General features: G+C 39.1%; 1 protein-coding gene across 2 annotated transcripts; it reads right to left on the reverse strand.

The window, feature by feature from the left end:
- Positions 1–313: 313 nt before the first annotated feature.
- On the reverse strand, positions 314–27019 carry CDC16 (cell division cycle 16; the record flags this gene model as incomplete). 2 transcript variants are annotated; one of them, XM_082014305.1, is made up of 18 exons in its annotated part: positions 26861–27019; positions 24683–24737; positions 23690–23787; positions 23133–23171; positions 22176–22316; positions 20093–20252; positions 19349–19443; positions 18560–18693; positions 16272–16351; positions 14655–14704; positions 13906–13979; positions 8143–8268; positions 7237–7389; positions 6559–6622; positions 4763–4824; positions 2385–2520; positions 1705–1795; positions 314–579 (listed from the first exon to the last, which is right to left on the reverse strand). In XM_082014305.1, exons 1-18 carry the CDS (start codon positions 26906–26908, stop codon positions 314–316), a joined length of 1872 nt encoding a protein of 623 aa, XP_081870431.1. In that variant the 5' UTR covers positions 26909–27019. The 2 variants fall into 2 exon arrangements, with proteins under 2 accessions (XP_081870431.1, XP_081870432.1); XM_082014306.1 differs by lacking the exon at positions 7237–7389.
- Positions 27020–27351: the final 332 nt, after the last annotated feature.

Raw genomic sequence — 27351 nt, forward strand, 5'->3', positions numbered from 1 at the left:
TTGTAAATGGTTCCATGTTTTTAAAACTTCACACAGTCTTACTGATGGCAGACACATGGATCAGTAAACAGTTTTAAAAAAAGTGAATTTATTTTTTTACTTCATCATTTATGATTAATTTTGTAGAAATGGTCCATCATGTATACTTTTTAATCACCCTTAAGGCAAGCATTATTTCTCTGGTGTTAAGTACAGAGTAGTAGTTTGAATCCATATAAAAATAGCAAATTCTTGAAAGTATAACACCATAACAAAAATGCTAAAACAAACATATTACACTTTGACAAAATGAGCCCTCTACCAGTATTTATGGTCACGTACTATGGTCTGACATTGATGTTTCTAACATCATATCACTTTCATTCATTTCTATCTCAAATGTTTCTTCCAGTGGGCGACTGGCATCTGTACTTTTCCTTTGATGTGATGTCTCCAGTGTTACTATGCCACTTTCATCCAGAGTTTGTCTTTCTATGTCGAACTCTCTGAAATCCCAAGGAGGCGAAATTATGTTCTTTAATGTCTTCATTGTGTGTACATCAAAGTCATAACATCTTAATTTGTCTTTGATCTCTGTTCCTAGGAAAACAGTCAAACCATTAGTTTATTCCAAATGAACACTTCCAAAAACGTACCTCAAAAGAAACTGTCATCCAGAAACTACTATGATTCTCTGCCTTCAGACTGCCAGGGAGTTGTCGCTGCTTAATGACTGAAGTTGAATAGAACTGTTCTGAAAAAATCCAGCAGCCTCCCTTTTTGAAAAAAAGCCCAATGTAAGAACTACAACTCAGATTCAAAAGTCTGTTATTAGAAGTAATTGCCAATTCCCTCCCCAATTCTCTAAGAGGCTTTTCTTGTTTAAGTTATACACAGCATGGTTTGTATCAATGCATATCACACAGCTGCATAGTTCTTCCAGATGTGTTAACTGACTACATACGGAGCAAGACAATATTGAGAAGAAACATCTGCTTCAGTTGTGCGAAAAATCTGCAGGAAAAGCAACACAGCACACAGATGGCTTTCACTGCTTCAGCCTCATTAATATGCTTGACAGGACATCAATGGTGTTCACTACAGGTAAATCAGTAAGTTCAGTGAAGCAGAAATATGTCGCTATAAAGTTTCTTTTTTGGGCAGAAAGCTTTCATAGACTATTTCAAACTATGGCAATATAACGTGCTACTGTTGTGAGGCCCTTTTTTTTTTTACCATATGTGAAGCTCTGGTTTTTGAGGCAAAATAATTTATACTGTCTCCACAGAGACAGTCTCCACACCGTTCTGACACGGTGAAAACGCCTTGCCCATATCTCTACAGCAGCATTAGCTGAAATCAAGTCCTCTGATTTTCTAACTCCATATTTCTATTTTAATTTTTCCCCATTCCCTTCGGTTTCTAAGCTGCCACAAATCAATATTTTCTGTAAAAGAAACCATCACCGCCTCCAATGGCGAAGTGTTTCCTTTCTTTATACCGCTAAGAATTTACTGTCGTGATCCTTACAAAAAACAGTGGTCATCTCCAATTACTGGTAAGTTCTGACTCGTGTAGCCATTAAAAAAAACAACAAAAACCCAAACAAAAACATACTCTACTCTGTAAGTTAACTAGGTAATGGTAGATAATCTTTCTTGATGTAAGAATAACTCCTCTCAAAGGACTCAATTACTGTAAGAGTCACATAAGTAATAGACTTACCAATGTAGGCTTCAGAATCACCAATATACATTTCTATACAATGTCCAAGCATCGTGACTGAAAATGTATCATCCCTCCTAAGACCGAGGGCCTGTTAAAAAAAAAACAAAACACAGTAATAAGTGTGCAGTAGCAAATAAAACCATTTACATTTTAAGTCCACAATGGTTCCAAGTTTGTTGCTCGACAATGCAGAGCATAGTCTTCACTGTCAAGCAAAACATTGCACAACCAAAATAATATTGTTTTATGAACTGGCTGAAGTAACAAGCAAGCAAAGCACAAAAGCAAACCCAGAAAAGGATCTGTTTACAGACAATCATTCACAAATCAAAGTATAACATATTTTACACTTACTGTAAAATTTCTACTTCAAGGCATAGATTGGAAGTAATTTAAATCATTGCAGCTGCATGAGAAGTTTAGGTACATAAAATGTGTATGACAATTACAATATTCCATTAATTTATAATAATGAAGGATCTGACTACTAGGTTTCACAAAGTGGCCATTTTTTACCTATTAATAGAAAATGTAGGAAGATTTAAAAAGAAATTAAAAAATAAACACTAATTTGGGGGCTGAATAAAATGCTGGTTCTCTGTGCCAAAACCAAAACAGGATGAAACATTAAATAACAGAATCTGTGACCAGTGCTTTAATTTAAGCCAGTAACATACCGTATGAAAATAGTCAATGGCGCTTTCAAAATTGCCCATTAGGCTATGTATGTAGCCAATGGCAGAATAAGTTGAAGCATTTTGAGGAATTAGTACTAGAGCCTGGCGATGGTATTCCAGTGCTGCTTCATATTTCCTGTTAGGGTTAAATACAGAAGATTATTAGTAACTATTAGTAAGCTTCAGGGTGAAGGGTGTTTTCATAGTACTGCATTTGTATTTTCCTTGGCTCGGTGGCATGCAATCCTGCAAGAACTTAAAAGTTATTGCTTCATACTCTGAACATAATGGAATGCACAAAAGACTCGTGGATGTTGACAATTTTATTCCTCAATGTAATTGAGAAATCATGGTTCCCCTGAAGTAGAAAAACAGCTGCCTACAGCTAGGCCTCATTTGGAGATGATATTAGCAATTTGATATGGTAAATTGCTTTAGATGTTTAATGCTGCTCATTGTAACATTAGCGTGCTTTCTGTAGCTTTCATTTTCCTCCCCAGGGGAGCGAAGGAGCAATATGAGGCTGAATCACTCATTGCTCAAAGTGAGACAAGCTCTCTGGGCAGAAATTTCACAACCCTTAAGTGCTACATACACTGGTACTTTTGTCACTTCCATTTTGCTACCTTCTCTATCACAAAAGAAGGTTTACACCTATCCATCATTTCCTTCAAATACTAGCCACCCTCTCTTTGAAAATTATCCATTAATTAGACTGTTTATTGCATGTTACTTTAGAAAACAAGGATTAAACGTACATTATGGCATTACTCTGATAAATTAAATTCACAGAATTTACAAATTCACAAAATTGTCACATTTGACACCCTAGTACCAAGTTGTTAAAAGTAAGGATAGCAATTGTCCATTTAGAAGAAATTTTAGTGTCTATAGTTATAATGAAGTTATGCAAACAGCAACACATGAAGTTGTTAGAGGGCATTAAGTAACCATTGAGGCAGAAAGATTATGCAACTGTTTGCTAGCTGCACAAAACTTTCCCGTTATTTGAATTTTATTCTCACTTATAGTATTTACCTGTCCAATTAACTACCACTGTATTTTAATATGCTGCTTTCAAATTTCAACCACATAAATGTTGGTGAGTAGACATATATCCAGGAAGTTTTTTAATAATAGCAACAGCATTTATTATGAATACTAGTATGTATTATGGTGGCGCTGGATTAATGGTTGGACTTGATGATCTTGAAGGTCCTTTCCAACCTTAGTGATTCTGTGATATGTTAATTATTACAGCATTTATTTAAATTTTCAAAGCATATGTACAGCTGCCTGAATTACCAATTTGATTTTCTTGAAAGATGGTTTACAGGGCTGTAGAAATACATTAGGTTGGCTTTCTAAACCTGAACAAATAATACAATGCAAGTTGTCCTCGGTGTGATGTAAGCAGTTACTAACTTATTGTAGAAATTAAAAAAAAGACAAAAGGAATTATAACTGAGACAAGTATTTGGAAAAAACCCTGCAATTATATTCATGAATAGATTCCAGCAGCAGTGCCTTTTGTTTGATCTTGGCAGAAGGGGTAACTGTTATACATCCGTATTTCATAATGAAAACAAAGACTAATTGGCAATTCAAGCACAAAGCAATTACTACCAAAGCCAAAGCAGAAGTACAACCTTATATCTACCATAATCACATTCTCATTAGCAGCTTTGAAATAAAAATTACAGTATACACCAATTGGACAATTAAAACCATGACACTAAAAAAAAAAGATCTGGTACTGATTAAACAAAAGAAAACACTGGTTAAAATCAGGCTAAGGTAATTAATGAGAAAACATTTCTCTATGTTAAAATTGTTAAAGCTTGCATATGTACTTTGCACTTTCTTTTTCTCTTCCTAGAATGGAAATATGAAATAGTTCTGTTCTCAAAAACTATAAAGTAGTATTTTATTGCTGTGTTAGTGTCACTGAATATTTCACTTCAATTAAAAAAACAAACCCACAACAAAACATAATCACTGATCCAAGCAGTTAATCAGCACAAAACCACCTTTACGTTAATTCAGTCAGTGGACATATTCAAGTACGTCAAGACTGGGACAAGTAGCTAGTTAGAAGTCAAGCCCATACAAGGATCTAAAATCCTACGACCGAATTTCTATCTAGTAAGAATCAATAGTTAAGGAAAGGCTTTTACAACAGGTACTTTAACTTGCATGTCGTAAACTGGATATAAGGGGTGATTTATGTATATGTGTTCACAAGCTGATTTAGGGAATCTTCTTATCAGGTGCTTCTACACTGCTCTCATGTGGTACATAATCTTGATATAAATGAGAACAGGCCTAGAGAAAACACGTTTGTTTAGTGATCCAGATAAATGTAGCTCTCTGCTTACTTGAGTTTCCTGCAGACATGTCCTAAGTTATTCAATAAAGGCTCCCACTTATCAACTGTTACCTGTAACGCAAAGCAACAATTCAAATAACTGCAGCTTCCCAGATTGTAACTGAATTTTGTCTACTTCAAAAAAACACATACAAATGAACACGGCAATTCATTCATGACTAAGAAAAATATCACAAGCATTTTCAATTCTTTTCAAAACACATATTTAAGCTCAAAACATTTATTCAATAACTCATTTTTCTAATTTTTCCACTCCCCAAACACAATTAAGTTTCTTTAAAGGGTCAGTGATAGTAAAACTTGGAAGCAGACAACAAAAAATTTGTTTTCTACTTCACTAAAAATTACATTAAGTCTCTCAGCCTAAGAGCACTGAAGACCCCCAAATTAGCTCTTTGTAAAAATAATTAAAAATAGTGAAGGTCTTTTTACTGTCTTCTCCATAGTCTAACTTTATCTGCTCTAAATAAATTGGCTCATTTACGAGGCACACAGAAGACACTCTGAGCCAAGAAAATCCTTAAAACACTTTTTGCTGAAATTAAAAATAATTTGGACTTGATTGCATTATGAATTTGAGACTTATAACAATGTAAAAGTATCTTTGTATCCCTAGTTATTTTAGGTGTTTCCCACTCTACTTCTAAATTTCCATTTGTCAATTTATAGATATGTTGATATTTAGTACTTAATGCCATACATAAAACAATTTCAGCATATGCAGAAATTTAAGCCTGATCTACAAAGTGTGTGGCATTCGCATGAACAACAGTACAGCTTTAATGAAAACAGAACAATCCTATGTATATATTGGTGAGCGTGTAAATTGGTATCTGTGCAATTTGTTTTAGTAAATATGCACCTTGTCCACATAAAGATTATATTTTTTTTTCAGTGCTTTCCACTCTGTATAAGGCTTATTGTGCTCTAGAAGCAATTTCATTATCTTGATGGGAGATGCTTTGTTAACAATTGTAGTAGCATGAGGTGGTGTCCTCATTAATTAAACTGAAGCTAAAAATTGAGAAAACCTATCTTAAAATTCACAAGGAGCCTGTCACAAGGTGGTACTGCTTTCATTAAGGCATGTTAAGTTACTGTAGTAGTTACATTGTTTCTTTAGACAAGATGATGACACACAAATAAAAGGGCACTAGCAATAGGTACAAACTCAGTTGTGTTTTCCAGCAGTTGAGGAATCAGGGTTGTAACGGCTGACTTTTGATTCACAAAAGCACCTAAACTACAAGCACATTTCCTGACAGACTTTTTGCAAGTGATTATTTTTTATTACTTTCAGGAAGTTAGTTATACATCCCTGGGCCCATTCCCACACAGTGGCTCTATCTGGTAAAAAGAAAACAAATCCATACCTACAGGCTTATGTCCAAAGAAAAGTGGAAATCATTCAAGAAATGACTAACACTTAAGGTGGCAGACAGCCTCTTCACACGTGTACCCAGTTCCACCCTCAGGTCAAGAACCATCGGTCTACTAAGATCCAAGACGGAGAATGGGACCTGGATTCCACTCTCCAGTCAACAATTATTTTCTTTTGATTTCATATAAAAACATACTATTTTGCCTTTTCCTGTAGCACTGAAGATAATGTGTGATGATTCTCATCTAATACTCAAGTATAAGTAGATGGTCCAAGTTTTAAAATAAAATTTATATTGCACTGCTTCTATCTTAAAATAAGCACAACGTATTTTGTCACAAAACATTACAGAATTTCCTGGGGTTTTATATATTTATGAATGTGCACATTACTAGGAAAAGTACCTCGTTTCCAATAGCCTTGATTTTTTCCAGTGCATCAAGAAACCACTTTTCTGCAGTTTTCCAGCTAAGAATTGAGGGCATGAGGAGAAAGAAAAGTAAATTAGTGAAGAGTTTTCATTAGCAGTATGAGAAACTGTATTACCGGGAACAGTTCTTTGACATTATTTCGTCGTATGAATGAAATTAGATATAACAACCAGTATTTATGTTTGGCTATATTTCGCATGTGCTCCAGAGCTAACAAGGCAAAAGTTAAAAAATCAGAAACAAACAAAGAATATTCACTAAACCTTTCTTTTATCTGTTAGTTTTTTTTCAGAATATATTTGGAACCTCTTGAGCAGGCAAAATGTTTTGCTGTACAAAATTTTATAGCATGTGTGCACTTGCGTGTGCAGACAGATGCCTTTTCAAGGCATGCAACTACCCAATGACAGGCACACACAAGGTAATAATCGATCTCTGCATGTTCCTCAAGCACTACATTCTTTCTTCATTCAATCTTAAACAACAAAAAACAATGCAGAAAGCAAGAGTTTAGGGTAAACACCATCTAAACTGGAACCAAAACTTTGTATTTTATAGTTCAATGTAAGTACTTCAGTGGATATATTGGCACATTACACTTCAGAATAATCCATGGTTAAGATTATATTTAATCCTATTTTGGAAGCTTACTCTCCATTTTGAAAGGCAACCACTCCAACTTCATGCATAACAAAAGGATCTTCAGGTGCAATGCTTAAAGCTTGGCTGAAAAACCTTTCAGCTAACTTTGAGTTGTTGGTCAAACCATATTCCAGTCCAATATAGAGCATCGGCAAATGACACCTGAAAAAAAAAAATACAAAAACCCAAACATGCACTTACCAGGAATGGCATCACAAACTATAAAGAAATGCCAACTGTGTTTGCATATGTTTATGCAAAATAAAGTAAAAGTATCCAAGTAACAACTGATTTAAACAGACTATTAAGATAAGGGACAGTTTAAAAGATTTCATATCTTTGTTAGTTATTGACAAGAATTTGAACTCCAATACATAATTGCAACATGCTCTGGAATTACATGTATTTTCTCAGTGCTTACATTAGTTCTGAGGGCTTTTTCTTCCTCGTTCCTTTCATACATTTCAGTCACAAATAGAATATGGAAAAAGTAATAATTAAAGGGATTAGATTTACCAATAACTACAATGAAATACAGTAGTTTTATATGCAATACGATGTGATTAGTCCACTACTCATTTACAACCTTCTCCACAGCGTGAAACAGCTGTTCAAGATATTACTATACAGCAGTTTATGACCTGGTATAACAAACATGACTCACAAATTTCAGAGAACTTTTGTGTAGAACATAGATTACCTAAACATAAATCTCGACTTCAGAACTTACAAAATCACAACAGTAATCACAAATAATGAAGTTAAATGCAGACGATTACATGATTTGGGGTTTTTTTCCTCCTTTGTTCTCTATTGTTGCAAACGTATTCCTACTGTTTAAAGGGATATAGGTCAGTATTCTCCACTATTTATGAATTAATTTTAATTTTTCTGAATATGACATTTTTGACATACCCTTTCATGAGCTGTGCAGCTGTGAAGTATGCAGCCATTGCTTGATCATGCTCACTCTCAACTGCAAATGAATGTCCATATGCTATCCATGCAGGTCCGTAGGTTCTCTCAAGTGTAGTAGCTTTGCTAAAAACAAGAGCAAGTCACAAGCAAACACATTTGAAATTAACCTGCTTCAGATGACTACTTACACAGGAATGCTATGCCATATGGTTAGGTATCTATTAAGATAATCTTTCTGTAATGACCAGTGGTAAACAAAGTTAATTTTAAAAGTTCAACAAACTATTTAGCACTTGAAAGTATCACACATTTTCAAGAATTAATTGCATTACTTCAGTTCACAGAATCACAGAATCATTAAGGTTGGAAAAGACCTTTAAGATCATCAAGTCTAACCATCAACCCAACACCACCATGCCCACTAAACCATGTCCCCAAGTGCCACGTCTACAGGTTTTCTGAACACTTCCAGTGATGGCAACTCCACCAGTTCCTTGGGCAGCCTGTTCCAATGCTTGACCACTCTCTCAGTAAAGAAATTTTTCCTAATAACTAGTCTAAACGTCCCCTGATGCAACTTGAGGCCATTTCCTCTAATCCTGTCACTAGTTACTTGGGAGAAGAGACCAACACCCACCTCACCACAACCCCCTTTCAGGTAGTTGTAGAGAGCGATAAGGTCTCCCCTCAGCCTCTTCTTCTCCAGACTAAACAACCCCAGTTCCCTCAGCCGCTCCTCATAAGACTTGTGCTCCAGACCCCTCACCAGCTTTGCTGTCCTGCTTTGGACACGCTCCAACACCTCAATGTCCTTCTTGTATTGAGAGGCCCAAAACTGAACACAGGATTCAAGATGTGGCCTCACCAGTGCCGAGTACAGGGGCACGACCACTTCCCTACTCCTGCTGGCCACACTAGTGCTGATACAGGCCAGGACGCTGTTGGCCTTCTTGGCCACCTGGGCATACTGCTGGCTCATATTCAGCTGGCTGTCAACCAGCACCCCCAGTAGCTCTTATTCATGGACAGCAGGAATTATTTGGTATTACTGAACATAAACAATGATATAATAGGTGAATTGGACAGAAAACATTAGTAGTGACTCATAATCTATTACAAAATTCTAGCTATGCATTTCAAAATAAATATATTCTAGCAAATATAAGTCTTACAAGCAGGATATGAAAACACCAAATGAACACTTGGGTTGAACTGTGTTGAAATTTTGCCATATAATTGTACTAGCCTTAATGAAGACAAAAGTATTTATTTGTCACATCACAGACAGTTGTGGCGCATCAGAGAAGTATACAAAATGTCACTCAAGTCGTGAGCTGAAGACTGCAACCTGAGCATCAAGAGTGCAACCTGGAGTCTTTACAGAAAAAGACAGACCTGACAGGAACATTACAAAGCTCTGTAGATTATTTTCTCAGTCTGAAGGCAAGGGCATTCATAACTAAATAGCTCATGACAGATTTGCCCAAGCTTTTCTTAAAAGCTGCTGACATGGACATCTACATGTTCCACAAATGACCTATTTATTGCTTAACTATCCTTAAACACTTCATTTTTTTCCTAACACGATATCCTGTGACTCTAAAACAATGATATGGAAGCTTGTGTTTTTATCCATGGTACCTCCAGATCCTTTTCCTAAAAACTACTGCCTAGCCCACAGCTGTCCCTAGCCTTATAGTTGTGCACTACCATTCTTCTCCAAGAAATATGGGCATCTTGTTACTATTTCACTTTTTCCAGACCTAAAATTGGTCCTCCTTGCCAGAAGTACCTTGAATTCTGATGGTGGTTCCGCCCCTCCCCAACACATCTATAGACCCTTCCTGGCTAGAGATGCTTGCAGATGTACCAAAGATGTTCTTTATCTCATCACCAAAACCACCAATGTCACTTGGGACAACTTGAAGAGCTTCACACTGATACTTGCCAGGAATTTAAATAGTTTACTCATAATAACCAGGCATTTAGTCTAAATTACTAACCCATCTTGTACATATATTGTCTATAAAGGTCTCAAGAAGAAAAAATGAAGCCTTACAGGTTGACTTAAAGGAAAGACTTACAGGATGACTTAGTTTAAGCTTACAGCACCAAAACAAATGCTTTACTTCACAGCAAGGTCCTGCTCCCCAGTGCTGATAACCAATACACATACAGAAGACCTACTGAGCACTGGAAAGAGCACTAGACTGACTGACCAACCTAAAAAGTCCAAGGCTGCTTGTGCAAAGAAAGAACTAGACAGCCAAATGTCAGAATTTTCTATCTAACTCTTTCCTTTAAGGTAAGAAACCTGAATCTGGGAGAATGCCTGACCATCCCTAAGCAAAGAACTGAGGCTTGATTACCTAGCTGTACTTAGCTTGGCAGCATGAACGAATGCAGGGACTACCAAAAGAATCACAGAATCACTAGGTTGGAAAGGACCTTCAAGATCATCAAGTCCAACCATTAATCCAGTGCCACCATGCCCACTAAACCATGTCCTGAAGCGCCACATCCATACGTTTTTTGAACACTTCCAGAGATGGTGACTCCACCACCTCCCTGGGCAGCCTGTTCCAATGCCTGACCACTCTCTTGGTGAAGAAATTTTTCCTAATATCCAATCTAAACCTCCCCTGGCGCAACTTGAGGCCATTTCCTCTCGTCCTATCACTAGTTACTTGGGAGAAGAGACCAACACCCTCGTCGCCACAACCCCCTTTCAGGTAGTTGTAGAGAGCGATAAGGTCTCCTCTCAGCCTCCTCTTCTCCAGACTAAACAACCCCAGTTCCCTCAGCCGCTCCTCATAAGACTTGTGCTCCAGACCCCTCACCAGCTTCGTTGCCCTTCTCTGGACACGCTCCAGCCACCTCAACATCCTTCTTGTAGTGAGGGGCCCAAAACTGAACACAGGATTCAAGGTGCGGCCTCACCAGTGCCGAGTACAGGGGCACAATCACTCCCCTACTCCTGCTGGCCACACTATTCCTGATACAGGCCAGGACGCTGTTGGCCTTCTTGGCCACCTGGGCACACTGCCGGCTCATGTTCAGCCGGCTGTCAACCGGCACCCCCAAGTCCCTTTCCGCCGGGCTGCTCTCTAGCCACTCCTCCTCAAGCCTATAGCATTGCATGGGGTTGTTGTGGCCGAAGTGCAGGACCCGGCACTTGGCCTTATTAAACCTCATACAGTTGGCCTCTGCCCATCGAGCCAGCCTGTCCAGATCCCTCTGCAGAGCCCTCCTACCCTCCAGCAGATCAACACTCCCACCCAACTTGGTGTCATCTGCAAACTTACTGAGGGAGCACTCAATTCCCTCATCCAGATCATCAATAAAGATATTGAACAAGACCGGCCCCAGAACCGAGCCCTGGGGAACACCGCTTGTGACCGGCCACCAGCCGGATTTAACGCCGTTCACCACAACTCTCTGGGCTCGGCCATCCAGCCAGTTCCTCACCCAGCGAAGAGTAAACCTGTCTAAGCCACGAGCCGCCAGTTTCTCCAGGAGAATGCTGTGGGAGACACTGTCAAAGGCTTTACTAAAGTCCAGGTAGACAACATCCACAGCCTTTCCTTCATCCACTAGGCGGGTCACCTGGTCATAGAAGGAGATCAGGTTGGTCAAGCAGGACCTGCCTTTCATGAACCCATGCTGGCTGGGCCTGATCCCTTGGTTGTCCTGCAGGTGCCCTGTGAGTACTCTCAAGACCAACCGCTCCATAATCTTCCCCGGTACAGAGGTCAGGCTGACAGGCCTGTAGTTCCCAGGATCCTCCTTCTGGCCTTTCTTGTAGATGGGCGTCACATTGGCAAGCCTCCAGTCTTCTGGGACCTCCCCTGTTAACCAGGACTGCTGATAATGATGGAGAGTGGCTTGGCAAGCTCCTCCGCCAGCTCTCTCAGTACTCTCGGGTGGATCCCATCAGGCCCCAGAGACTTGTGGGTGTCCAGGTGGTTTAGCATGTCCTTGACTACTTCCTCCTGGATTATGAGGAGTTTATTGTGCTCTCCATCCCTGTCTTCCAGCTCAGGGGGATGGATACCCTGTGGATACCTGGACTGACTATTAAAGACTGAGGCAAAGAAGGCATTAAGTACCTCAGCCTTGTCCTCGTCCTTGGAGACAATGTTCCCCGCCGTATCCAGTAAGGGCTGGAGATTCTCCTTGCCTCTCTTTTTGTTGTTAATATATTTGTAAAAACATTTTTTATTATCCTTTACGACTGTGGCCAAACTGAGCTCTAGCTGGGCTTTTGCCTTTCTAATTTTGTCCCTGCTTGACCTAACGAGATCCTTGTACTCTTCGTGAGTTGCCTGCCCCTTCTTCCAGAGGTGATAAACTCTCCTCTTTTCCCTGAGCCCCAGCAAAATCTCCCTGTTCAGCCAGGCTGGTCACCTTCCCCGCCAGCTCTTCTTACGGCACATGGGGACCGCCTGCTCCTGCGCCTTTAAGATTTCCTTCTTGAAGACTGTCCAGCCTTCCTGGACCCCTTTGTCCTTCAGGACTGTCTCCCAAGGGACTCTCTCAACCAGTGACCTGAACAGGCCAAAGTCTGCCCTCCCGAAGTCCATGATAGCAGTTTTGCTGACCCCTGTCCTTACTTCACTCACAAATGAGAATTCTATCATGTCGTGGTCGCTAAGCCCAAGACGCTAAGCCTCCGACCACCACATCTCTCACCAGTCCTTCTCTGTTTGTAAACAGCAGGTCCAGTAAGGCACCTCCCCTGGTGGGCTCACTCACGAGCTGTGTCAGGAAGTTATCCTCCAGACACTCCAGGAACCTCCTAGACTGTTTCCTCTCTGCTGTGTTATACTTCCAGCAGATGTCCGGTAGGTTGAAGTTGCCCACAAGAACAAGGGCCAGCGAATGCGAGACTTCTGCCAGTCGCTTATAGAATGTCTCATCTGTCTCTTCGTCCTGGTTGGGTGGTCTGTAACAGACTCCCAGCAGGATATCTGCCTCATTGGCCTTCCTCCTCATCCTTACCCACAAGCACTCAACTTGGTCTTCACAATCTTCGATTTCTATGCAATCGAAACACTCCCTAACATACAGAGCCACCCCACCGCCTCTCCTTCCCTGCCTATCCCTTCGGAAGAGCTTATAGCCATCCATTGCAGCACTCCAGTCATGAGAAGCATCCCACCACGTTTCTGTGATGGCAGCTACGTCATAGCTGTCGCGCTGCACAATGGCTTCCAGCTCCTCCTGTTTGGTGCGCATGCTGCGTGCATTGGTGTAGATGCACCTGAGCTGGGCTATCGATTTCAACTCTGGCACATTGAACCTACCCCTAGGTTCAACTCTAGTGAGCCCGATTTTATCCCCTCCCCCCTCCAAATCTAGTTTAAAGCCCTCTCAATGAGGCCTGCGAGCTCATGAGCAAGAATCCTTTTGCCCCTTGGCGTCAGTTGCACTCCATCAGCTGCGAGGAGGCCCGGTGCCGTGTAAACCGCCCCGTGGTCAAAAAACCCAAAATTCTGACGACGGCACCAGCCCCTAAGCCACGTGTTGATCAGGTGTGCATGAGATTCCACCTAAGTCTGGATGTCATTTTTAAAGTATCTAGACGGTTGAGGTCTAAATCGCTACACCAAAAATAAAGGGTGTCAACAAAAGGAGGTTTAGTATTAAGCAGTTTATGGAGGCTTCTGTTTACTTTACAAGCTTACAATCATGAACATTAAATATTTATGTAGCAAGTGAGCAACAGATTCACTAAGGAAAACTGGAAAATTTTTTTACCTCAGATATCTTCTGGCATGTTCGTTTTTGTGGCCAACCATGAGATAGTAGCATCCTACTGCAAACCATGACACCTACACATTAAAATCAAAATAGAATATTATTAGATGTATCACACTGATTTTAGTGGAAGAAACTGATTATCATTAGAGAAGTTAGGAACATTTTCACTGAAATCAGTCAGCTTCTCAAATTATTTGATATTACAGACAAGGTAGAACTGCTGGCATGTACATCCCTATCTGGGTTTGTTCAGCCTCATGAAGAGAGAGCTAAGTGGAAAGGTTATTGCTGTCTTCAATTATCTAAAGGTAGGCAATACAGAAGACAGAGCCAGGCTCTTCTCAGAGGTGCCATGACAGGATGGGAGGCAATGGGTACAAGCTGCCACATAGGAAACTCAGACTGAGTAGAATGAAAAAAATTTTCACTGTGAAGATGATCAAACTTTGGAAAAGGTTCCCTAGAGAGGGATATATATACACTTATTACTGTAGCATTTGTTTTACATTATTATTCAAAGTGAATACCTGACCTTGCATATATTTCACAGGTGCTTTGTTTTAAAAAAAGAACCTTGGTATAAGAAAGTTACAATGCATAAAAAATAAAAGGATCAAACAATTTTTACTAGCTCCATCCAGAAACAGATTTTTAATTCTATTGCTCAAATTGACTATTACATTACAACTTTTATGTCCTTTCACATAGAAAAAACTACCTGGTAATGAAGGCTTAGAACAACTTACAGGATTATTTGGGTACAAGTCCACCAGTTTGTGAGAAAGATAGAAAAGCTCTACATAGTGGGAAGAAACAAGAAAATAAAATTAAAATGTTTCAAGACATTTAAAATGTTTCAAGCTTTCTATACCAAATATCCAGAACATCTAACATTATTAGTGTGCAAGTGAACAAAAATGTTTTCTGTTTAGCAGTAATGCTTCAAACTGCCTCAAAATAGATTTGGTTTTGCAATTAACTAAAAAACCCCACCAAAACCAAACAAACCCATGTCTTCACAGCACATAAATAAGCAGCTATACATCCTACCCCTTAAGAATTCTGCAACAACTTAGGTTATTATCACACATTAAAATAAATGCTTGTAGTATTACACTTAAATGTATCTTGTCAAGGTAAAAAAACTATCAAACTTCCGACACCTAAAAGGTGTAACATACTGGCTAGATCAATTTTAAAGTAGAGTCTTGTGCATTAACAGGCTGATAATAGGACAAAAGCAAATAAATTATTATATTATTTGGAATAATGCTAAGTGATTACTTTTCTAATAAAAACAATAATTCTAGTTATTAGAATAACTTACTACAGAATTTCTAATAACAGTGGAAGTAATCAGATACAGGATAACAATTATATTGCCTATGTATTTTCAAAAGAAATAGCATTACCGTACATAGAATTTCTATTTCTTCAGAGTACAGTGCTCTTAAATTGATGAGTTTGTCCAAAAGTACTTTGCATCAATTATTCGCTTCAGAAAAATCAAATATAAAAACTGGCTTACAAAATACCAACTTATTTACAAAATGTTTCTCCAGGCAGACTTAGAAATAAAATCAGAGTATTGGCCACATTTTCAGATGTAGTTAACTGTAAAGTAACTGAAAAGTACATTTACTAAACATTGAGTAGTACAAGTACACCTAATGACTTATTTGTGTACGTACAATGCACCACCCTTTGAGAGACTGCAAATCATATGGGCTCCTTATTCTATTTTCCAATTGATTTAAAGACATTCAAGCTCCTCACTTGATTTGGATGCTTATATGCAGTCTGAAATGAGAAAAAGCCACCCCAGCTCCAAGTAAGCTATTCTTGTAATCCCAACAAAGGTGCTGCAGCATTAACTTGTTTGAACTAAAAAAAGGCCCTCGCAACAGCAAAGGCAAGGAGAGTCTAGAATTTTTTCTAATATGGAAAAAGCATGTCCACCTAAGCATACACACTGCTGAAAAGTTCCTTCTAGCTTAATATATTTTATTTAGTTGTTGAGCAGAAAAAGTACACCTAGATACTCTAGGAAAGACGACCTCAAAACAGAAACCAAACAACAGAAATGAAGCAGTATAGCTCACTAACTTTCTGGCTACATAGCCCAGTGGGTAAAAGACAGTGACACTCATGATCGTGAATGAATACTGCCGCCCCACTGCTGTCAGCTCTGAAACTCCCTTCTGTTCCAATTACCACTGTTTTCTTGAAACTGCAGGTAGGAGGAAAAACATATGCAATATTTTAAATGCTATATAAGGGGGTTTCTTGTCATCCTTAATTCTTTTTTAAAATTGTAGCTTTACAACCTTCTTTTGACTCATACTAAATGTTGTGTTTCTTACCATTTGCTTTATTAAGCTCCACAAGTGTCCCTATATGCACAGGTAAACAATTGGCATGGAAAGGATCTTTTTCCATCACTCTAAAAATAAAACAAAACAATCTGCAATGCACATTTCAAAAATTTTTATGTGTTATAAGCAAGCTGCTTTTACAGTGTGGAATGTTACAGTTAATTACCACTTTAGGCACTGGAAAACTATTTGTGACTAGAAGGTAATGAAGGCTATCTTAAGACCAGAAAAATAGCTATTACTTTAGCTTAACAGAAGAAGATAACAGAAAATTCTTGCAAGCTGAATGTACAATTAGGAAAACAATACAGTACACATTTGCTTGCAAGTCACTTCAAATTTAACCATCAAACAGCAAGCAACAACATTTCTATTCATCTTTTTCATATGTTTGACAGCAACTTTCAAGCAATAGCCCTCAGCTTTCTAAGCTTAACACTAAACAGTATGCCTTAGAAAATATATTTAGCTCAGTTTTACATTTTTATTTCCTGCAGCATTTAGAAATGGAAGATAGTCACACAGACAACAGACTGCATGCAGGACATGGCTTCTAGGCATGAGCCCTTTTTGTAATCATTGGCATTTGGTAAACCAACCAGTGGGGAAAAAAAAAAGGTGTCTTGAAATCTATTCACAGAATCTCTTAAATCAGAAGTACAACATTATGACTCCATTCTCTGAGAAGTACACCTTGCCATCCAGAGGGACCTGGACAAGCTCAAGGAATGGGCCTGTATGAACCTTATGAGGTTCAGAGTCCAGAGGACAGCCAGAAAAATGACCCGAGGGATGGAACACTGTGAGAACAGGCTGAGAGAGTTGGGGTTGTTCAGCCTGGAGAAGAGAAGGCTCCGGGGAGCCCTTCCTGCAGCCTTCCAGTACTTAAAGGGGGCTGATAAGAAAGACGGGGACAGACTTTTTAGCAGGGCCTGTAGCAACAGGACAAGGGGTAACAGTTCTAAAGTAAAAGAGGATAGATTCAGACTAGATATAAGGAAGACATTTTTCACAGTGAGGGTGGTGAACCACTGGCACAGGTTGCCCAGAGAGGTGGTAGATGCCCCATCCCTAGCAACATTCCGGGTCAGGTTGGATGGGGCTCTGAGCAACCTGCTCTAGTTGAAGATGTCCCTGCTCACAGCATGGGGGTTGGACTAGATGACCTTTAAAGGTCCCTTCCAAGCCAAACTATTCCATGATTATAGGAAATAGTTAAACATTTAATTGACTTTTTAAAATAATTCAAAGAATTTCAAATGAAAAGTATAAAAGAACATATAAACAAGTATTTAAATGCTCTCTTGAAGAGAGTCTAAAACTTTGAAGTTTCATGGACTTCTCAGACTCTCGTTTCCAAGCTCCAGCATGCGATAGTTTCCTCCTAGGAGACATTTACTCCTACCACTTTCTGCTAGACAAGGTGTGGCAATTAAGTTTCAGAAACAAAGATGCAACAATATAATTTTATTTACTTAATTGGAGTAATTTATTTCCATAGGAAGTTTTTTACTCAGATGTTTAAATTCACTCTGTCAGCATTCTCTACAGCCTTCCCACAAATTTTGCTTGTACTGGGCATATTCTATGTAGTGGGATGTTGGGATACATGGGATATTCTACGTAGTGATGGCTTGCTTCATCTAAGAAAAAGCTGTAATATAAAAAAAACCCAAAACCTGTTCTATTTTATACTACTAATATTCTGAGACTATGCAGTACATACACAAAAATACCATTTTCTTACAAAGGTAGGTGTCAGGCCAGCAGAAAAAAATAGCTCCACAACCATGTGTTCATATTTACAGTAGTTGAGAGGCAATCCACGTTGTTGTTCTGACCCACCGGACAACCGAGCAACAAGTGTATGCCTGGGCTACATAACAACTGAGACACATTACTCGGCATGTCAAAATTAACATAACTTTTAATCAGCCTAACTAAGCAACTGATCCAAACCTATTTGTTCTGAAGGCCAGACAAGAAGTAGGTACAGAATACACAAAACTGAAGGTACCAGAGTAAGGAAGAGGACGTATGAAGGGAAGTGCCACACAGTGCTGATTAACTGGCGTTTTGCCTTGGATACTTCTGCTAGGTATCATAAAAATAATGTGTCTTGCCAGACACAAACTACACATTTTAAATACCTGAAACCTGTATCAAATTGTTATGTATGTCAATGCATTGAAGAATGATATTAGCTGTAAGTCCAGGCATAATTATTATATTACACCATATGAGAAAAAAACCTCAAAGTTGCTTTGTATACTTACACAGAAGTAAGCTTGTAACACATTTTGAAATCACAGTTATAATAATGTCTTTCAGCTAAGGATACTACCACATCCAGATTTTCCTGAAGACCATCCACTGATTCAGGAATCAGTGTTTCACTCGGTTTATTATACTGAAAGACAAAAGTAACAACATGTGACTCCAACCTAAAATCAGATGGCAATTATATATAACATGACATTAAATGGATATTAATATTTTTAGTTCTAAAAGAGTATTTAAGAAACATTAAACTTCTCAAAATTCTTAGTTTTAAACTGAAAGTCCATAAAACATATACTTGCTAAAATGTTTTTTATAATGTATTTAAAAGTTCAGTCAAAACATGAAAGATGCTTGCCAGTGTCAGTATCTTAAGTGTAGGCTGTAAAAATGAACACTGAGCAATACATAGTTGGCTTTCAGTGCTCTCACATTATCTTTGGAAAAAATAGTCTTGAATAATGTTGTTATGTCCTAGTATTTTCAGGTAACTGACAATTTACCTACATTATTAATGTTCTTTTTCCCCACTTACAAATTTATCTAATCTAAAAAAAAAAAAATCAGAACCTCAAGTTGTCACCACACCAAAAAGTAAGTTTATACAAAACTGTTATACTACCCCATAAAGTGATTATCTACTCCATCATAAAATTTAAAATAACCAAAACTACAAAGCCCTTATTTATTCCAACTATCAGAATAAATGGAATCCACAGAAGTTTACACGTCAAGTCAAGACTTTCAATCAATTCTCCAGCTTTTTAGTTAGTCTCGGGGTTTACCTTTTTCAATTTATTCTCAAATAAAAAGTGAAGCAATTCTTGTTCTTCATCTGTACATTGTCTACTAAGAGGTAGAGATTCAAGAAGTTCTTTTTCTATGTGAATAAAAAAAAAATTACAGTGATCATATAACGGAAGAAATAGCAAAATCCAACATTTTAAGTTTAAGATGCAAAGAGTTTTCTGATGGTTATCCCAAAACTACAAGGAAGAAAACAGTACATATACACTGAAACAGATAATATGACTAATGATGGAAATTAATGATTGAATTCTTAGGTTTCTCCTTCTACAATTTTAAATAAAACTTAATAAAGATGACATTACACACCACTGGTTTTATTTATTCTCCATGTCAAATTTTATCACTCAGAATGCTATATTAAGCAGTGCCTACTATAACTAAGCAAACAGCAGTAGGGTTTTGTGGATTCAAAGCCCAGGAAGTTGACAACACAGGAAAAAACATTGTTTAGGCTGGGCAAAGAGCATGGGAACTGCCGGAGCTAAAACACAGGACAGCTTTGGTACTTTGTTTCTTTTAATTCTTAGCACTGTAAAATTGAAAAATGAAGTTAAAAGGTAAAATTGAGCAGATTATAATTTTCACTCATTTCATACATTTTCTATTCTTAACATTTTAAGGTCTGTTACTTGTCGTAGTTTTAATTTTTATCCAGGAAAAAGGCATATTGAGAAAGCAGCTAAATTTTACTTTTATTTGAGAAATATTGCTATCCAGACCTTCTTGTGCTGTCAGCATATGGTGCGATGTCAAAAGATCAAATGCTTCAAAGCAGTAAACATCAAGCTTCAAGGCCTCTTTGTAGCTGTATGTTGCTAGGGTTCTATTATCCAAAGCATCATAGATCTTCCCTCGCAAAAGGCATATAGAGCTCTTGATCTGGTGGAAAAGCAGGGCTGGAGGTCAAAGACTGAATCAATGTTTGCAATTTGGTTTTGAGCACAAATCAAATGGGCTCCCTGAAAAGTAAAAAGCATTTCATGTATGACAGAACCTGGTTTTCTAGTGCTGTCTTTAAGTAAAATACTGTCTCTACTACCTTAAAAAAAAAAATCAAATGAATGCTGTGTCAGGTTATGTACTGCCAAACAAACACATGCTTTAAGGCGTGAGGATAGAGTTTATCTTTTCTACTTCTGGCATCCAGTGCTCTGATATTGAGTTGTAAGCTATTTATACTAAATACCCGTCATATTCCGTATAGGGAAATCATCACTTCCAAAGGTGATTCTCCTCTTTGTTGACTGTGAAGCCACATATTTCAAGCAAGACAAGAATGACCGCAGTAGAGATGAAAAAGGACAAATCAATGGACTCAACTACTCTGAGCAGAAAAATACATCCTTCTGTTCAACCCAAAACATCGATGTTTCAGAAACAGAAGTAGTGAAAGATCATTATTATCACAAAGTTGTGCTAAGATGTCTAATAACTAACATGTTCTTTCAAAACTCCCTAGATGAGTGTTGATTCATCAGAAGGCCACAGAAGCGTCAGCAAGTTCGCTTGGAGAAAAGCAACACATCCCGCATCTATGCCATCAGACTAACCAGACAGACCGACTCTACCAGGAGTCTGCACACTAGAAAGAGTACAGCTGCATTAACACCTAATAAATCCAGGGAGCTGCTGAAGTGTTAGTATGTTACCAGCTCAGAGACAAGTCATTCTTAGTCAGAAAATAGCGTCTGTGCAAACTAATCTAATTAAGTTTGAAAAAGCTACATTTCTAGAAGAATTTGGTTGGAAATTTCTTGCAGCAGTATCCACTTCAGTAGCTCTCTCCTTTGGCAAACCAAGCCCATCCTCGCATTAGTAAACTGTATTATCACAAGCATTTGTGAAGGTATGGACTGACAGAAGTCAAGTTTTTTGACTCTGTGGGTTATTTTGCAGCCAAAATAGTTTCCCAATTTAGTTCAATAATCAGCCACCCTAACACTTGGGCCAGAGTACCAGGACACAGAGAGCAAGAAAGAATAGCCAATGCTGAGGACTCCCTTCCTTTGCCTCCAGTGGTAGCTGAAATGTTCCCATTAAGGTGCACTGCAGTAACTCAGTCTAATCCACTTCTTCCTTAAGCCCATCAATAGCAGCATTCGAAATCAGTTCACACTGATCATTTAACCCATTTTGCTACTTCACTGTTACAGGGAACATGCCATCTGTCAATCACCTTCACTGTAGTTTCAGCTAATAAACTTTAATTCCTAACTCTGAAAATAAAGGCTCTTTACAGACTCTTCAGCCTACATGTGGTACTCATCCCTTTTAACTGTGTGCCTATACAGAATTTTTTCACTGAGCTTCAAAAACTTCACCTTCAGGCCACATAATTTTCAAGTGTGATCAAAAAACATCCTCCTGAGAACAACTCTTGAGTGATTAAGGAAATATTTCATCAAAAATATCTGGAGGAGAAGAAAACTTGCTTTGTTATCTCAGAATGTGCAGCCCAATTGAAAGAAGTGTTAGATCACATTACCAAGACTGAAATTGCATCATAGAGCTAAAAGACTCTAAAAATCAATGTTAGATCATGAACTTCTGCAAAGTGTCTGCAGATGGGAAGTTGTTGAAAAGCACTCTTCATTTTTGCAAACCAAGTTATTTTCATGCAGGAAAGCTAATACATGACTTCCTTCTGAAAGGAGAACAATTCAGCATTTTTGAAAATTTTGTTATCGAAAAAAGAAAGCTTAAATACAGAGTTTCAGATTCATACAACTGTAAAAATCAATTTCTGACTTCATACATTTTTTTCTCAGTTATAAAAATATTTGTTAAAAAAATGTCACTTACAGAGGATTGTGACATCTCCCAGTCTGTGGTAGAGTCTTTCAATCCACTTTCATCCTTCAAGTACTTTTCAAAAAGTCTTTTGTTGATTGGCTCTTCCATATCAAGAATATCCAGGGCCTGCTGATGTTCTTTTGCAGCATACTAGCCAAACACGTGCATGTAAAAAAACAAGGTTGGGATTTGAAACATCTGTACATAAAGTACCAATAAACAGCATCACATTTCAAAGGCACAGATTGTGATGACCAGTGCTTACCAGCAGGATTTTCATGCATGCATATTCTTATTTGGACATATATCACTTTACACTTACAGTCAACTATTTTGTTAGTAATCTATAATATGCAAAAAATTATACGGTTAACACCTCCAGAAAAATCTATTATTTGGCATTATGCAATCACAGAAACAGATATGCTTCTAAAAATAGTTAATATAGGTTTCAATAAAATACAATCATCTTATTCTACAAGCTGCACATTATTCTGTTTCAAATGTCTATAATTAATCTACCAAAGGATTCAGTTGTCCTGTGAAAGCACTGCATTTTACTATTTACGCATCACATTTTACACAGAAGTATAAAGCTGCTAACTATATTTATATTATACAACCATGAATCACATCTCCTCTGGTCAGACTACAACCAACCAATTAAAAATGTAAACATGAAGACATGAGACAAAAATCGTCCATGTTCTTTCCCCACAAAATATTAGAGGGCTATTTTCTTTCCTGGAAAAAAAAACAGTCAGTGGATTTCTTCAGAAGAGTACCACAATGGATGCTCCAGTGACCACACTGAAGGTTAAAGAATGAAATCAACTGTCACAAAATTTAAACCTGTTATTCCAATGAACATAGATATCTACATTGCTGTCAGGTACCTAATCTTCCCAAGATGCATCTTTTATTTAGTTCAGTTTGTTTCCAATAGAGGTTAAAACGTGTACTCACATGACATCTAGCTGCAAGGTAGCGACATGCTTCATATAACTGAAAGAGAAGTTTCATACATTGTAGTTATAAAGAAAGAGCATGTTTACTTACACTGATAGACTCCATTTTGCTCTCTCCTTTTTCAGTTGTATGGCTTCTTCATCCCTTTCACCTCCAACAACCTTTCCTGAGCAAAATTACTAAGTCTGTAACACTTTCTCTACTATTAAACTCTGAAAGGACACTCACTTCACTCTTGCCTTCACCACTCATTAGCAGAGTGGAAGGACAATTTAAACAACCACACCTGAAGCGACACTCCACCTTCCCATACCTGCTGCAGTTACCAGTATGCAGGACCCCTTCTCTCTTCTGTGACCCCATCTGGGGACAACAGTTTCAATCTGGCCAACTGAACAGAGGGCTATACTTGGTTCAGATAAACTATATCATGCAGGTTTTTTAATTACTTTTCCCATTAACCTTATCCTCTGATGGTGAAGATGTCACTATGGCTAGCAGCACAGGTTTAAAAGTGGAATAACAGTAGTAAGTCTTTGACTAAAATGACCTACCTTATCCAGCTTACGCGATCGAAGGGCATGTGCTGCCCTGTGATACTGAGCGGTTAGGTAAAGACATTGGGCCAACCAGTAGATATCCTGTGGTTCCTCTAAAATAAAAGAACATATTATAAACCATTAATTTACAATATATCTTTAAACACTTTCAATATTCACTTTTGCTTCACTAGAAAAGTATTTTTCCCCTATTCTAGCATCCTATTAAGTTACAAAGTTTTTTTATATATATTTATTTATATACATATAAACAACTTATAATACTGATCAGTGAGAGATTAAAACAAAAAAATGGTCAGATTTAAACTTCAAAGACATCAGCTAGTGCACTGGACAGTGAACACAAAGAATCTTATACTAGAGGTGTGTCATGAGAAGGAGACACCAGTGATACAGATCTAAAAAAAGTAGTTGTAGGTTACCCTGCCCTTGGACATAGGGCTGAAAAAAACAACCCAGAATTGTCTCTCTCAAAAAAGATCAGCAAGAACTTAACAACACTGAAAGCGAAAGCATTAGACTTCTGCAGCTTGAAGTTACAATTGCAGAAGCACAGCTTAGTACTCTTCTACTTTACTGGCAACCAAAGTTTTTGTGGGATCAAGCACCTAGAATCATTTTAAGAAGTGTAAATGGACCATGGCTGCAGGCAGACATAGGCTACCAGCATCAACTCAGTCACTCAGAGCAACAGCGAATCCTGTAGGAAACCACCAGTGCCTCTTGTAGCTCTTTCTTTTTTTGTCTCTTAAGGTTGGCAAACCTTAATGTTTGGCCAAACATTAATTTTACCACAAAGTTCAAACAGGAAGATTGGCCCTGCTCTATTTGGAAAAATGGCATTCCAAAGATCACAGAAAAGCACTTACACCAAACTCAAAACGTCAACATTTAGCCACCCGGCTTAAAAAAAACCCACAACAAAACCAAAGCAGAACACTATCAGAAAGAAGTGAACGAAAAACAATGTAAGAACCAACTACTTACCATGAGACAGTGAAGCTACTTTGTCTGCCCAAAACAGGGCACTTTGATACTGCTGCTGTAAAAGCATGATAGAAATAATTAGTATTTATTTGGTCTTAGCTTTCCTGGATTATTTTGAATTGTATTGTACATCATTCACATTTAATCTCTTATGCATGTGGTCTCTAATGAACAGCAATTCCTATCCGAGATCTTTATAAGTTCAAAGAAAAGTTTAAAAGGGCCAGTACTGTAACATCCAAAGGATATAAAATAGTAATTTGAGGCAGCATTGTTCATTTATTTTCAATAAATTCAGGTATTTTTCACCAAAAGGTATGAGCTACGTAAGTATGGCAACAGGTCATTAGCTGATTTGCTATCACTGAAAAAGTAGGAAGAACCCCTCCTTCCTGTTAAAACAAATGCTATATTTCAGAAGAAAGAGAATACTATATTAAAAAAAAGGACATATAAATTACTTCAGGAAACTTCAGCAGCACCATTTCTGATTAAGAAATTTTCATTCTCCAGTCAAGATGCTTTAACCTCACACAAACCATAGTCCCTGTGTGAATTTCCCCTTATCCTTGGGTACACAGTTTCACCGTTAAGTCTGCAGTTCAGAAGTGAGTGAAACAGAGAAGACTGGTGGCAACTAGAGATCCAACAGAAGCAGGGTTTGCAGGTATACCCCACTAACTCAGCTAAGATTGCCATCAGACTTGGGGTGCTAGGCAAAACCTCATAGAATTGGCCGATATTATTCTCCAAGAATATCAGCAGGGGCTACTGTTGTTCGTTTTTATCCTTCTCCATGCTATCAGGCATAATATACTTCTCAGGATCTGCTGGACATGTAACAGATATCCTGCCATTGCAAGGACTAGAAAAGCCTTGATCACTTTTGCTCTTTCCCACAACATTACACTTGTGGAGTTTGTTGATAATCTTCAAGACTGTTTTATGCTTTTGGAGTAGAGGTTTATCAGACTTTTCTGAAATACACATTGATGGTATTCTAGTCATCACAAAGCACAACATTCCATGACCTACGTGGTCTCTTCTTATCCTGTGCTCACACGTTTCCTACTTGGTGGGGAATAAGAATACCCAGCAAATTTGCCAAGAAAATAGCCTGGTTTCAATCTGCACTCCCAGGAAAAACCCAAAACCCCACATATATAATAGACGTCTGCAAGAACTGAGGTTTAAATAAATCTCTCAACACCACAAAAGAAGGGCATAATACAGGCCTACAGACCACTACAGAACTTCTGTTGAGCAGTTCTACAGTGCCAAAAGCTGACTATATTACACAAAGAAGCAGTCTCATGTTCATCCCAATGCCCCTTCCTCAGAACTGCACAAGTGTCTATATAGCTGCCTGGCAAAGCAGCTTGGTGAACCAGTTTAACTCAAACGAGTACTGCAAAACAAAACAATAAAATCCACCAAATTAACTTAGGTCCCAAATCAATCTTCTGGTCACACTAGCTGGCCACACACACAAATGTTCGTGCTAACTGAAGAGATGGGTTTCTCTCAGTAGCAATACCAGTATGAAGTCTTTGAACTAGAAATAGAGCAGAGGAGTTTCATGCTATAGTTAACCTAATTTATTAATGCATTTTTCCTGTTGTGCTTTTTTGTTTTGTTTGCCCTGCAGCAACATAATTGCTGAATCCATCAACAAATGAAAACAAGCCTGCTCTTCTAATAGCACTCTGCAGCACTGCAGGTTAGTATGACAGGCACCTATAATCACCAGGTAAGTACGGCCCAACTTGCACAGCCCGTGAGGGAGCGATCCTGCAAATATACCTTCGCTACACAGCAGCCCTTCCGCTCCCACAGCCGGAGGAGGAAAAAGAAACCTCGAAAATCCCCCCGCCACGCTACCAGGCGGCCACAGGCCGCAGCCCCCAGCGGAGGCCGCACACACGGCGCTCCCGACCCACCACGCTCCGCTCCCACCCCCTCTCTCTCCCCTCCGAGGGGGAACGAGGCATTATTTCGAAATGAACTCCTTCTCCCCGGCTACAGAGGCTGCCGCCTGCTGCACCCACTCCCCGAGCACCTCTCCCCGCGGAAGCCGGGCCGAGAGGGGTTTTTCCCTCGGGGAAAGCCAGCGGGCCAGCCGCCCCCTGCCCAGCAAACCCCACCCCGCACCAACGGTCGCTTCCCCCCACGCCTCACCTGGTCGATGTACTGGCGCACCCGCTTCCTCAGCCGCTCCAGGTTCATCCTCCCACGCGGTCTGTGGGTGAGGCGTCCCAGGCGCCGAGCCCGCCGCGCCGGGATCCCTGGTCTCTCCGCCGCCCGCCCGGCAAGGCGCCCTGCCCGGCGGTGCCGCGCTCAAACCCGCCCCCCCGCCTTCCCTGCCTCTTCTCCCTCCCTCCCTCTCTCCCTCCCGGAAACAGCGCCCCGAGCGCATCGTTCCGGGAGCGCTGAGGCCGCCGCGGGGAGGGACGTCCACAGCGTGGGCTTGTGCCCTCCTCTCCCCCAATCTATTTATTCTGAGCTTTTCCTCCGTAGTCCGCACCCACTCCCTAATAAATTTATTCTGAGACTCTTCTCCACAGTTTTGAGATGGAGTGAGGGCCCCCATAGAGACCTATTGCCTCCTGACCCCTCTTTTGGCCACTGAGGCCTTGAGGTGAAAATCTTTCCTCTAGGCTTTGCAGCGA

This window comes from Phaethon aethereus (assembly GCF_964289735.1).
Source record: "Phaethon aethereus genome assembly, chromosome: 1".
NCBI classification, from domain to species: domain Eukaryota; kingdom Metazoa; phylum Chordata; class Aves; order Phaethontiformes; family Phaethontidae; genus Phaethon; species Phaethon aethereus.